This window comes from Hippopotamus amphibius, chromosome 1 (genome assembly GCF_030028045.1).
Source record: "Hippopotamus amphibius kiboko isolate mHipAmp2 chromosome 1, mHipAmp2.hap2, whole genome shotgun sequence".
Taxonomy (NCBI): Eukaryota; Metazoa; Chordata; class Mammalia; order Artiodactyla; family Hippopotamidae; genus Hippopotamus; species Hippopotamus amphibius.
This window is the reverse complement of record NC_080186.1, coordinates 1156656-1169525: the sequence shown is the minus strand read 5'-3', so window position 1 is coordinate 1169525 and position 12870 is coordinate 1156656. Positions and strand designations below refer to the sequence as shown.

Sequence of the window (12870 nt, the reverse complement as noted above, 5' to 3'; positions counted from 1 at the left end):
GGAGAGCGCTGTCACTCGTGCCGCCCGCACCACACCCCCTGCCCGCCCCGCGCGGGGCCGCGGGCGCGGGGCGCGGAGCCTGGGCGCGGAGCGCGGCGCCCGGGGCGCGCGGTGGGGCCCGCCGAGCCGGCCGGCGCCCGCGGCCCAAGTACTTTCCCGGCACGGCTGCGCCCGCGGCCTCCCCGCTCCCCGCCGCTCCGGCTGGCCCCCCGCCGCGGGGCCGCGAAGGGGGCGGGGCCGAGAAGCGCCGCGCCACCCCGAGGCTGGGCATCCCGAGCCGGCGGCTCAGCTCCTTGAGGCCCGGCACCCACGCTCCCACCCGCCGCCACCCTGGCGCTTGAAGCGAGGGGCCTGGGCCGCCCCTCCCCCCAGGAGGTAAGGTGGCACGTGCAGAAACCCACACCAGCGCCCGGAGCTGCTGGGGGAGGGGCGGCGGCCCAGCCCCCCGAGCCTCTCCTCTGGGGACACCGGGCACCCCTCAGCTCACACCAGGGGGTAGCCGACCCTGGGCTGGGGGAGGGGCGCCCAGTCTGCTGTCTTGGAAACTGTGCCCCCAGAGCCTGGAGGCAGGAGCAGCAGTGGCAGCTGCCCACCGCCTTCCCTCCCCAAACGGGCCCCCGGCCCAGCGACAGCCACCAGCCCCAGCACGCTCCCCCCACTGCTCCAGATCCCGGAGGGCCCCCTGAGCAGCGGCGGAGACAGGCTCTGGACCCTGGGGACCCTCCGTGGGACCTCTCGGCCAGATCAGGTTTCTTGGGAGCCCGCCACACCCTGCCTTTCTTCCCCCTTCTGCTGCAGTGGAGGCGGGAGAGAGAGAGGTCAGGACGACAGGTCCAGCCAGGCACCCGTGTCCAGAGAGGCCGAGATCCCACCCACTGGCCCTGGTCCAGTGACGACAGGAGACGAGATGCAGGTTCATGTCCCAGCTCCCCGCGGACCCACGCGTAGCCTCAGCTAAACCCCTCCCCTCTCTGAGCCTCAGTTTCCCCAGGTATAGGATTCGCTGGTTTCTAAGTTTCTTTCCAGATTGCCGCGGTGCAGAGAGGTCCCTGACTTTCCCCAAGTCACTCGCAGATTGCTTGGCTGTGCCACGGACCCCAGGGCAGGCCTGAGCTCCCTCTCAGGGCCAGAGCCCACCCACAAGAGACGGGCTCTTGGCATCTACCAGGGCGAGCTGACCTCCCGAGGTTCTCCGCTTTCCAAGTGCACCAGACAAGAGCTGAGCTCCAGCTCGGAGAGGGCGCGACACCGCACTCCTGCACTGGAAACTGCGTCCGGCTGAGGCCGACCTGGCAGCCTCTGCTTGGGGAGACATCAGCCACTCCCACTGGGCTGTGAACTGGAGGCAAAGACCCCATCATCACGTCCATGACGAGTTGTCAGAGCAATACACCCAGGGCTGCAGAGGCAGCAGTTAGGGCACCCCCCACCCGGGACCACCACGGCGGCTCCACGGCAGCTCTGGGGTGCTTCCTGTCCTGGAATACGAGCTCCAGCGGCTTCTCTGCCCACCCCCCAGGTCAGGGCCTGATGCTCAGGCCCGGCCAGGGCTGCCCACTCCAGTCTCCCCAGTCCCACCCTGGACACTGCCCAGGACCCCAAGATGACCGAGGAGGGGGAGGATGGAGACTCAGAAATATGCGGGGGCTCCGGGGACAAGAGCAAAAAAGCCCCAGCAGGTGCTCTGGAGCCAAGCCTGGCCAGGATGGGACTCCCGCCCGGATGCCCCACGGCATTTGCACAGTGGGTGCTCACAGCAGGGGCCTGGCAGGCAGGGCTGGGGGCTTCCTTGGACACTTTGTGCAGACCCAGCCCTCCAAGGCTTTCCTGAGTGACAGCTGGGCTGGGTGCGGGCAGGTGGGGAAAATTCCTGGGCACCCCGAGTGGGCAGCACCTCCTACATGCACAGCTGCACCCCTTTCCCAGGCAGCATGGGGCCCTGCTGGGGGGAGGGGTGGCTCTTCTCATGGGGACAGAGATGCCCCCCTGGGCACAGGGAGGTTCCAGCAGCCCACAGGGATGTGTCCAGGGGACATGGCTGAGAGCCCAAGACCTGGGGACAGAGAGACACAGAGACACCCACACGCAGAGACAGAGATGCGGACGCCACGGCAATGATGAGACAGGGACGCCGGGCTTGCTCCTGCACGCAGCCAAAGCTGAAATGCTAATCGGAAACCTTGAAAGAAATCTTCATTCTGAGCCAGAGACTCCAAGAATCCCCAGAAGCAGACCACAGGACCTCTGGGCAGGCAGGGCTCAGGGCCTCCGGGCGAGGAGGCTGCAGCGGTGTGCAGGTGTGTGGATGTGCCTACCACGCCCACCAGGGCCTCTGGGGGCAGCTTCAGCAGTCAGGCCCCCCGCCCCACCCAGCATCGCCCACTGAGAGCCGCATGGCTGCCCTTCCTTACCCACGGCTCCCAGACAGGCTGCTACCTGGGTCTCCCCCACCTCTGGGGGCCTCCCTCCTAGGCACCCTACCTGGGCTGCTCAGGCGCCGGACCTTCAGGGACTCTGCTCTCCTGACACTCAACACAGACCCCTCAGCCAGGTACCCGGGGGTCCCACCCACTGGCCTCCACCCCTCCCACTTGGCGCCCAAGGCCTGGAGTGAGGCCCCTCCTCCAGGAAGCCTTCCCTGTTTCCCTCATCCATCATGCACGCACCCTCTGAGACTGCACCATAAAACATCCCTTGAGATGTCACAGGGGCCTCACCCGTGTTTCGAGTCTGTTTCCAGCAAGATGATGAGGTCCCTGCAGGCAGGGGCCCCTGTGCCCACTCCTCCCCCAAACACACCAGCCAGCCCGGCTGCAGGGAGCCTCGGGCATGTCTGCTCATCAGACTGACCCGCGGCCCCGTGTACCCGGAGACCATCCCCACGGGTGGCATTGCCCGGCTCCGGGTGTAACAGGTGGCCCCGGCGAGAGCCCAGCTCAGAAATCTTTCTGCAGCCTGAGGTCACCAGTGAGGACACAGGGCCCAGAGACACACACACAGGCAGCCAGAGGCAGAGCGAGTGCCGTGGGCAGAGCAAGGGCGTGCCTGCCAGATCAATGAGCACAGCCGGGTGAGTGTGCTGTTCACACCCGCTAAATTTAGAAAGTGCGTTGTTTTCACCAGCTTCTGGTCTTAAGACGTCTCGTTCTCAATCAGAGCTCAAGACAACAGGCAGGACCAGATCCAGCTCTCCCATCTCCTGCTTCCTACACACAGAGCCCGGGGCAGCCCTGGCCGGGCCAGCGGCAGCCTGGGTGGCAGCCAGACATCTCCACGGGCGCAGGAGGAGGGCTGGCCGACCTGCCCCGAGACCCCCGGGCACTTTGCTGCGCCAAGGTGTCGCTGACTGGGGGGCATCTCTGATGGGCCAGAGGTCTTTACAGGCACTGCCGGCCCTTAGGCATCACTGATTCCTGACCCGTTTTCCTTTGAGGGGGAAGCTGAGGTGCAGAGAGGAAGGCACCTGCCCCTGGTCCCCCGAGACCAGGTATGCTCCCCCCAAAGGGCCTCTTTCATTGGCAGGGGTGGGTGCTTCCCTCTGGGTCTGGCAGGACTGGGGGGCGGGGCGACCGGATCAGGACTCGGGGGCCGGGTTGAGGCCGCAGGGCCAGAGCCTCGCGGAGGGAAGCCGGTGGACAGGCCGGGGGTGGAGGGCTTTCCCCGTGCAAGAGGCCAGCTGGGGAGAAAGCGTCAGCAGCTGCAGCTCACGGCCCGCGTGGACGTGGAGGCCAGCGGGCCAGCGGGGAGGCACAGACAGTGCTGGGGGGCCAGGCGGGCGGGAGGGCAGAGCCCTTGACTTGCCCAAGCCAGGCGTGGCCGGAGGTGACCTCTCCTGAGGCCTGGGTGGAGGCAGGACAAGGTGGAGGTGCACAGCCCGCTCCCCGTCCTCCCTGCCGGCGCCCTAACCTACACCCGCTGCCACCACGGCCTTCTCACCTAACTGGGGGTCACCAGCGGGGGGGGGGCGGGAAGGACCGGGGGGACGTGGCGGGAGAGGGGTGGGGATGCGGACCGTGCCGTGGACAGTGGGGAGGGAGCAGGAGAGGGAGGGAGGCCGGTGTACAGGGGTAGTGCCGGCGGAGAGGCCCTCCCCAGGGCGTCTCTGGACCAGGAGACACTGGGGCCTGCGCCTCTTCTCACCCCACACCCAAGCCCCTGGCCTGCTGCCCCGCCACTGTCATACACCAGCCACGGTGCCCACGTGGCAGCTGGCCCGGCTGCTGGGGGACGGCTCCTTTCACGCGTCCATTCACTTGTTCGTTCTCTCAGTCCTGCGACCACGGACAAACGCTCTCCGTGAGCCCCCAGCGTGCCCAGCGGGCGGCTAGAGATTCAGTGGGCCCGCATCCCAAGACCCTTGCCCTACAGGCCTCTGCCCATGGACCAGCATGAGACAACCACCCGCTGTGCCGTGCCATTTACGAAAACCGTCACAGCTGACACTAGGTGGCTTCCTGGAGGGGGCGCAGCCGGCTGGGTGCTCAGATGGGAGGGGCTGAGCAGAGGGAGAGGGGCCAGGGGGTATGAGGTAGGAAGGGGATACAGGGGCCAGATCACAGAGGGTCTTAGAGACAGAAGTGAGGAGGTGTTCTCAGGTCAGGTCCAGGAGATCATTAAGACAGATGCTTGGGTGGGGAGGGGAGAGGAGAGGAGAGGAGAGGGGGAGGTGGGGCTGTGGGAGACAGGCAGCCTGACTGCTGGCTTTGCTCAGCGGGGCTCAGGACACCCAGGTGGCTCAGACAGGCAGGGCCGTAGAGGTGGAGAAAAGTGCGGGGACCTGAGACACTGAGGAAAAGGACTTGGGCTCCACGATGAAGGGGGGGCGGTGCTATCCGCTCAGACTGGAAACTCTGGGGGGTGGGGGGGTGCCTGCTGTCTGTTCAGACTGGAAAGCTGGGGGGGTGTCTGCTGTCCGCTCAGACTGGAAAGCTGGGGGGTCTGCTGTCCGCTCAGACTGGAAACTCTGGGGGATGGGGGGGTGCCTGCTGTCTGTTCAGACTGGAAAGCTGGGGGGGTGTCTGCTGTCTGCTCAGACTGGAAAGCTGGGGGGTCTGACGTCAGATTCTCAAGCTGATGAGTCTGAGATTCAGGCAGAGCTGTCGGGCTGGCCTTAGGAGGTCCAAGGTGCAGCCGGCGTGGGGCCCAGGCACGGCAGGTGGGGTGACCCCTGGTGGGAATGGACCTCACGTCTCTGGGGCAGGCGACTATGCTCAGAGACAAGGGGTCCGCGCTGGGCCCAGGTGGGTCCTGCAGCAGCACCGAGGGCCCAGCAGGACCTCATGCCCTGCCGCCAACACCCTACCCGAAGGTGTCCTCCCTGGCCTCACCCCTCCTTGTCTAGCCAGACTCGGGGGAGGCCGTGCCGTGTTCCCCTGGGCAGCAGTCCTTGGGAGAAGAGCCGCAGGGCACCGGGAAGAGCCAACCAGCCCAGCCGCATGGCCACCGCCCCTGCCACCCTCAGCTCTCCCAAGCGACAGCAGTGGGGTGGCTGAGCTCAGGGAGCTGCTGCTCCCAGGGGAGATGGCGGAGAGGGCCCCTCGCCTTCTCCAGGCAGAAGAAAGTGACTCCCAGTCCCCCACGCCGGGCACAGCAGGAGCCCTGGGGGCTGGGCCTCACCAGGCCTGGGCTGGGCCACCTGTAACAGCAGGCCTGATCCCAAAAGACTCCAGAAACCCAGGCTGCCCCATAGAATCACAGCAGGGCCCGTGCAGGCACCGCACACACAAGCCCCATCGGTGAGTGGCTGTTCCCAGCACTGCCCTCCCCAGGCTCCACACGCTGGGAGGTTCTGCCACCCAGGGCGGGGAGCCTCGCCAGAGACCCCTGTTGGGGCCTGGGCCCCTTCCCCACTCCCTGCTGAGAGTCCCCCACAGACCACCCCGACATCCGTCACTTAAAAACACAACCATCCACCCTCCAGCCTCAGGGGAAGCTGAAGCAGCTTCGGACAAGCTTGCCACTGGCCCAGCTGGCTTCCTCTGGCCAGGTTGGGTGGGAAGGTGGTTGGAAGCCAGCCCCCGGCACTTGTTAGCTCAGAGGAGTCTCAGGTCCGGTGCATGAGGCCCCCTGCGCCCCTGCGGAAATGCCCACGACCAGGTTTCCTCCCGCAGGAAGCAGCACCCGGGCCCCCACTGCAGGCTCGGCCTGTCCACTGGCCCCAGACATCCTGAGGACCGGCCCCCAGCTCCATCCCGTTTCTAATCCTGGAAGCCCTTTCCCTTCTCCCTGATGTGGAGCCCAGCGGTCCGGGCCCCTTCCCGGGCTGCCCTGGGCTGCCTGCTCCCCTGCAGACCAGACAGGATGGTCTGGGGCCCTCCCGCCCGTCTGCCATCAAAGCCAGGTCTCTGTCCCGGGGCCCCGCCCAGCTGTAACGCGTGCCGGCCTCACGGTGCGTGATAGTCAGGAGCTGCAAGCCCCACGCTTCTCAGAAGAAATCTCCCCTGTGCAGCAAGCTTTGGGCGTGGGGGAACCCCCACGCCACCTTCACGCCACCCCCACGCATGGAGGCTCGGGTATCCCTGTGTGCCCAGGCCCGGGGTGGACGCCCGAGGGCAAAAACAACTAATGGCTCCATCCTCACCTGCCCAGGACTCAGTGACAAGGAGCATCCGTGGACGTGGCCCCAGGGAGGGGGCTGCCGGATCCCAGACAGGGCACAGGACGAGAGAGGTTCTGCCCCCCGTCCCCCGGCTAGGAAACCCCGCAGTCGAGGGCTTCCCTACTTGCTTGGGTGAGGCGGTTCCTGGAGGAAATACCCTCACCACACTCTCCAAGACTGGAGAGTCAAATTTGCCAGCTGACCTTCGGGCCGCCTGTTAGAACTGCGTCAAAGGAGAGGGAACAGGCCACGGGTGAGCCCCCGAGGGACGCGGAGGGGCACACGGTACTTGGACTTAGTAACTTGTGCTTCGTCTGCTCAGAGGCAGGGTTTGGTTTTGCTTTTCCGAACCAGGCTGCATCCTGGACCCGTGAGGGTAAGGACCCTTGCGCCGGGGCAGGGGCGGAGCACGTCCCCATCCAGAGGCCCCCAGGGGGGTCCAGAGAACGAAGCACCCGCAGCTGCTGTTGTCCAGGGAGCCGTGATGGCTTTTCCCAGGTGCAGATTGACCTGAAGGTGAGTCCACATGTGTTGCCGCCTCCGGAAAAGCCTCTGACCCCTCACCAGGCGGGGCTGGTTCTGGAAAAGCAGTAGGGGAGGCCGGCCAGAGCGCACCAGACACCGCCCGAGGCGGCCCAGGAAGCTGGAGGCGGGAGCTTCAAAGAGCCCAGCGCACATCAAATGCCAAGGCCGCCTCCAAGGAAACGCCCAGCGCACAGCCCGAGCCGCGCGAGTCTTCCCCGCCACGTGGTTCGTCACAGCCGGCGCTCACACGTTTCCTAGAGGCTGCGCGATGGCCGGGGTGCCGCGGCCGCCAGAGTGAGGCGGCCATTAAAACTCCGGCTCCAGAAGGAGCGGTGAAGGTTAGAAGGGAGCTGCGCAGGTCGCAGCCCCCGCGGTCGGGCTCGTCGGTGGAGGCAGGACAGCGACGGCAGGAGCGGGGCAGGTGGAAACCTGCACGCACGCAGGCTCGTGGAAAGTGATGTGTTCTCTACTTTCCAAAGCATCGCCTCGTAGCACGTCCCGCTTCCACCGTCAAGAAGAAAGAAACACAGGCGAGGCCAACACAGAGCCGGCGCAAAGCCCCAGGGAAAGCAGCGGATCCGAACACGCTTTGAAGCCTCCAGAATTCCCACCCGTGTGGACTCACTCTAGTCCCCTCCCCCAGCCTCACGGCCCAGAGGCTATAGCTGCCCAGCCCCTCCGGCCCCAGGTCAGCAAGGACACAGACTCAGACACCCGCTCCAGCGCCCCAGTGCTGCGAGCCCCGGTGTGGTCGGGGGCCGGGCGCGGGCCTGGAGCCTCTCCCACGTCACCCCCGAATCGTAACCTTGGGGCAGCTCATGTGCATTCTCCAGTGCTTCAGAGCTGTGGAATGGGATCAAGGAGCTCTCAATGAACCCCGTCACCAGGGATACGGGAGAATGGGTGAGAAGACCACACGTGGGGGTGGGGTGGCCCCCCTGCTCCAGCCGCAGGCTTGGGCCCCACACTGTCCACCCGCACAGGCCCCGCAGGAGCCGGGTGCATGTGGTCTGCTCTGGGCCGAGGGCCCCAGGCCGAGATGAGAGCCACGGCGCCACGGGAACAGCAGCCACGCTCACGCCTGGGCTGGCACAGGGCCTGCCCCCATCAGGGACGCTGTGGACGCAAGTGGCACCAAGCAGGCACCAGGTAATGTCAGGTGCCGCCTGCCCCTGCCCCGTGGCACAAGTGGCCAGGGCTCCAGAGCAGCCCCAGGCCCACGCGTCCTGGGTGTCGCTCTGGCGCTCTGCCCCCAACCCCCGCCCCCCGCCAACACCCACCCAGTCTGCCACGTGGGGACAGAGCTGGCACCAACCAGGGCCTGCGCTGTGGCTCACAGGAGCCCAGACATACTGCATTCCAATGCAAGAAGGAGCCTCCTGACCACAGGGAGCCCCACCGTCCTCAGACAGCCCCCAGGACACACTGGCCCACTTCACGGACTTTGAGCCCGTCACCTGGCGCAAGGGCCTCCCCTGCCCTCGTGGCTGGGAAACCTCCCTGCTCACTGAGGCTGCTTCAGGAGCCTTCTGGAAGGACCTCCAGGGCCACACCCCACACCTACCCTGACGTCAGCACCAGCAAGCCAGGCATGGGGGTGCGGGGAGCCCGGGGAGGGGGCTGGGGAGCAGGGGGCGGGGTCAGCAGTCTGGGGGCGGAGCCCCCTCGCCTTGACATCACAGCCCCTCCCCACGCTCCGCCCGCCCTGGAGGAGGGCTCCGTAGCCTCCACTCCCCTCCGCTCCCCTGTTCCAACCACCCCTTCCTCTGGCGTCTGTTGCAGACGGAGCTGAATCGCGGGGCCGAGCCCAGGCAGGGGACCGCGCGCCTCTGAGCAGACAGCCCCGCGGGCGGAGGAGACCTGTCGGGGCGCATCTGGGGAATGTGGGAGGAACAAGTCCCGGCCGGCTCGGGGCCCGGGGCCCAGGGCAGCACAACGCCCACCACGAGGGCGCCCCCAAGAAGAGCAGGCCCCACGTGCCTGAGCACACGCACACGCACACGCACATGCGTGTGTGCTCGTGCACGCCTCACGGAGATGCAGACCTGTCATCACGCCCACAAGCCCAGTGCCGGCTGGGAGCCACGCAGACCCGCACCCAGGACGGTCCCAGGAGAGCTGAGTCAGGGTCCCACGCGCTGCTGTGTCCGCCAAGGAGGCGCCACAAGGAAGCCCCTGCCCCACCCCCAGCCGAGGCGGACCCGCTGCTCAGCGAGGGCTCAGCAAACCAGCCAGACACTCACCCCCCCGCCCCCGGGGTCTCCCACTCAGCGGGCGAGGTCCCAGAGCCCCTCTGACCGTCGCCAGGCACCAGGCCCAACCTCACACCTGAGAAGGAAGCATCGTCGAGGTGCAAGGAGGCGTCTGCGCCCACCAGCCCCCACCAGCCCCCACCGGTGAGCTGCCCCCAGGCTCGACCCCCCCCCTCTCCCAGGCACCCTGCCGTTCCTGAGGGGGGGGCGGGAGGCCCAGGCCGGGGGGGGGGGGGCGTGGGGTGGCGGAGACACACAGTCCCCTGCGGGGGCCTCCACGCCGCCCAGCACGCTAGCCTCTCGGGCACAAAGCAGCCATGTGCCCGGGGCAGGGAGGGGACCAGCCACGGACTCCCCCGCAGCCCAGACCCAGCCGCACGCTGCGAGGTGGGCACGCTCTACCTGGCTGGGCGCGGAGCCTGGGCTGCCTGGGGGGGGAGCAGGGCACCGCCGGGCACCCGCCCTCCCCTCAGGCGGGGCTCGCACACCGGGCCAGGTCCACCCGCACACCCGTGTGATCCCAGAAGTTGGGAGTCGCGATGCAGCAAACAGACGCTGGGTGCCAGACATGAGAAGCGCGGCGCGCCCGGGGCGGCGGGCGGGCGGCGGGGGTGCAGCCCCAGGGCGGACGGGACGTCCCACTCCCCAGTCCGGAGGGCGGAGCCTGAGGGTCACACTGCGTGACCGCACCCAGCGGCACCCCTGAGGTCTGTGCATTTTCCAGTCTGGGTGCTACAGTCCGTGGTTTTTAAAGTTGAGAGAGAGAGAGCAGGCTCCTCGACCCCCACAACCCGCTTCCGGAGGCCACAGGTGTCCCGGCCAACAGGCCACAGGACGTCGAGAAATGGCACGTAGAGGGCCAGGCCTGGAGGGGCCACGTGTGGCCACGGGAGGCACAGCCCTGCAGCCCAGCGACCAGCTGAGGACCGCGGAGCCAGCACGCGGCAGGCGGGGGTCTGACCGGGCGGGCAGAGCGGAGCTGGAGGGGAGCTGGCAGCCCCCAGGCTGCCTCCCTAACGTCTGTCTGTGCTGCCTCCCTTGTGCCGGGAGAGGTGGCACACCCGGCAGCGCACAGCCGTCCCCCCGTCCCGGAGGGGCAGGTGGAGACCCCTTCCCCCAGGTGGAGCCAGGACATCACACCCGTTGGGGAACTGAGCCCAGGACGGCATCGCCGTCTGCCCGGAGGCCTCACTCACCCACAGGCAGAGTGTTCCTGCTCAGGGAAGGCCATCTGCCCTCCAGGTCGGGGCCTGGGTGCTCCGGTGAGGGCGCCATCACGGAGGGCCCGCGGGCTCCGGCGGTGTGGGGCTGGCCTGGACCAGGAGCTGCGGCCGGCCACCTGTGGGGGAGGGAGAGGCAGTGCTGAGGCCCCCCGCCCCCGGGACCCCCAGCGTCCCCTGCCAGGGTGGATCCTGGGCCTGGAGAGGCAGGGGCCGCGGGGCTGGTGGGCGAGGCCCGTCTGGCCGTCCAGGCGGTCGCTGGGGCGGGCGTGCGAGAGGAGGCTGGACTGCAGCCCAGCTCCACCCCCCGCCCCCGACAAGCAGCCCTCCAAGGTGGGGGGCAGGGCAGCCTGGCAGGGGTCCAGGCAGGAGGACCACCCCGCCCCGGTCATCAGGCCCTGGGGGAGGAGCAGGTGCAGCCAGGGGCCTGGGGACCGTATCCGGGGCTGCATCACCGAAGTGCCGATTGTTTTTCTGCGCTGGGATCCTTCCATAGCTTGACAAATTTCAAAGGCAACACAGAAACCGGCAGCTCCTCTGCTGTGATGGTGCTGGATGCCCTGGCCAGCCCTGGCCACGCTGGGGCCCCGCAGACCGTGGGAGGAGCCCAAGGCAGAGGTGGGACCCCTAGCCCTTCCTCCAGCCCTCAGGCCCCACTGCACTGTCGCCCCCAGGTCCGCGGTCTCAGGCCCTTCCAGCCATCACTTGGTCTGGGCAGCGGCTCGAGGCCGCGCGGGCCTCCCAGGCAGCCAGCGTGGGCCGCCCGGCCGGGCTCTCGCCCCCACCCCCCAGTGCCCAGGCCCCACCTGGCCTCCTCGTGGCCTCTGCAGAGGCTCAGTCCCGCCCCGGCCTCTGCTCAGGCCCCTGCCCCTGCTCTCCGTCTCCTCCCCATCCAGCCGCCTCCTCACTCCCCCGGGCCAGCTCCTTCCAGAGACTTCCTCTGTGCCCACTCCCTCCTCTGCGCCTCCCCCCTGGGGGCCACAGAGAGGCCGCAGAGGCCAGCAGGGGAGGCCCTGGCCGCTGGGCTCTGGCACCCTTCTGACACGCCCAGGACAGAGCCCCTGAGGCCTGGCCCTCGGATGGACATCGGGACACCCGGGCCCTCAGACCCCCGGAGCCACGCTCTGTCCTGGTGGGAGAGCAGCTGGGCTGGGGGCAGCCGCCCTCCTGAGGGCCCCTCAGAGCAGCCCTCCCTCGCGGTCCTTCTCCAGGCCCCTGGGAAGGAGGGCCCCTCGGCGGTCTGCCCTCGCGTCGCCCCGGCAGGCCTCAGCCCCCAAGCCCTCCACCCGGCCCACCCCTCCCAGATCAGCAGCAGAGCCGGAACAGGCTGCCCCCAGGACCCGACGGCCAGAGCCCCCCGGTCCGGCCTTGACCACCCCCTCCCCCCGCCCCCACGAGCTGCCTGGGGTCCTGCCTGTCCCCCGAGCACAGGGCGGGATGCCACGCAGCCCCCGCTCCAGCCCCGAGGCCTCACCCGCCCGGGGCCGGCTGGGCCCGCAGAGCCCCCCACAGGCCCACCTCCCCTCCTGGGCACCGCGGCCCAGCCCGGGCTCACCTGCGGGGGGCTCTCACGTGGCGGCTGGGCCACCGCAGCCCCTGGGCCACCCGGCCCGAGAGGCCGGCACCGGCTCCGGCCACCACGCCGGCTGCTGCCGGGTTCCGGGCAGGCCCCGCGCTTCCTGCCGCACGGGAGCCCAGGAGCCGTGCCCGGACACGTCTGCGGAGCGGGGCGGGCGTGGGGCTCGGGCTGGGCTGGCACACAGGCGAGCCTGGTGAGGCGGCAGCACCCACCGCGGGCCGAGGCGAGGCCGTGAGGTCAGCCGGCAGCACCGGCCCGGGAGCCCCTCACCACCCGGCCCGGCCCCCCGAGGGCGCCCCCCACCTCCGGCCTCGCCACCCTGTGGGGGTCAGCCCCAGCCCGACCCCTCCCCCGCCGCGGGCGCCCCCCCCCCCCCCCCCAGACTCAGGCCACCAGCCTCTGCTCAGACCCCGGCCCAGGCGCCAACGTCAGGCCTGGGACCTGGCGGCTGCCCACGGGTGAGCCGTCACGGGGACGTCATTCAGAGCCAGGCTGGGTGGGGACAGGGCCAAGAGGTCCACTGGACAGACCCCTGCCCCTCAGAAGCCAGCCATGTAATCAGGACACGGGGCTCAGGCCCGGAGAGGCTGAAGAGCGGCCAGCCGAGCCCACGTGCCCAGGGCCCAATGCCCACACCCAGACGGGCAGACCTGCCTCCGAGAAAGGGCCAGTGCCCAGCCTCGAGGCCTCGGGGTA

At 68.7% G+C, this 12870-nt stretch overlaps 1 protein-coding gene across 4 annotated transcripts in view; it reads right to left on the bottom strand.

The window, feature by feature from the left end:
* Positions 1–12302, bottom strand: part of PLCH2 (phospholipase C eta 2) — a 67024-nt gene extending 54722 nt beyond the window's left edge. For 2 of the 4 annotated variants that reach the window (XM_057750395.1, XM_057750379.1), the window contains exons 1-2: positions 12151–12302; positions 10572–10714 (exon numbers count right to left, since the gene is read on the bottom strand). In XM_057750395.1, the coding sequence (XP_057606378.1) occupies positions 10572–10650 (79 nt within the window). In that variant the 5' untranslated portion in view covers positions 10651–10714; positions 12151–12302. Of the gene's footprint in view, positions 1–10571; positions 10715–11050; positions 11241–12150 lie in introns of those variants that run through there. The other 2 variants (XM_057750387.1, XM_057750405.1) reach the window with 2 other exon arrangements.
* Between the last annotated feature and the right edge of the window lie 568 nt (positions 12303–12870).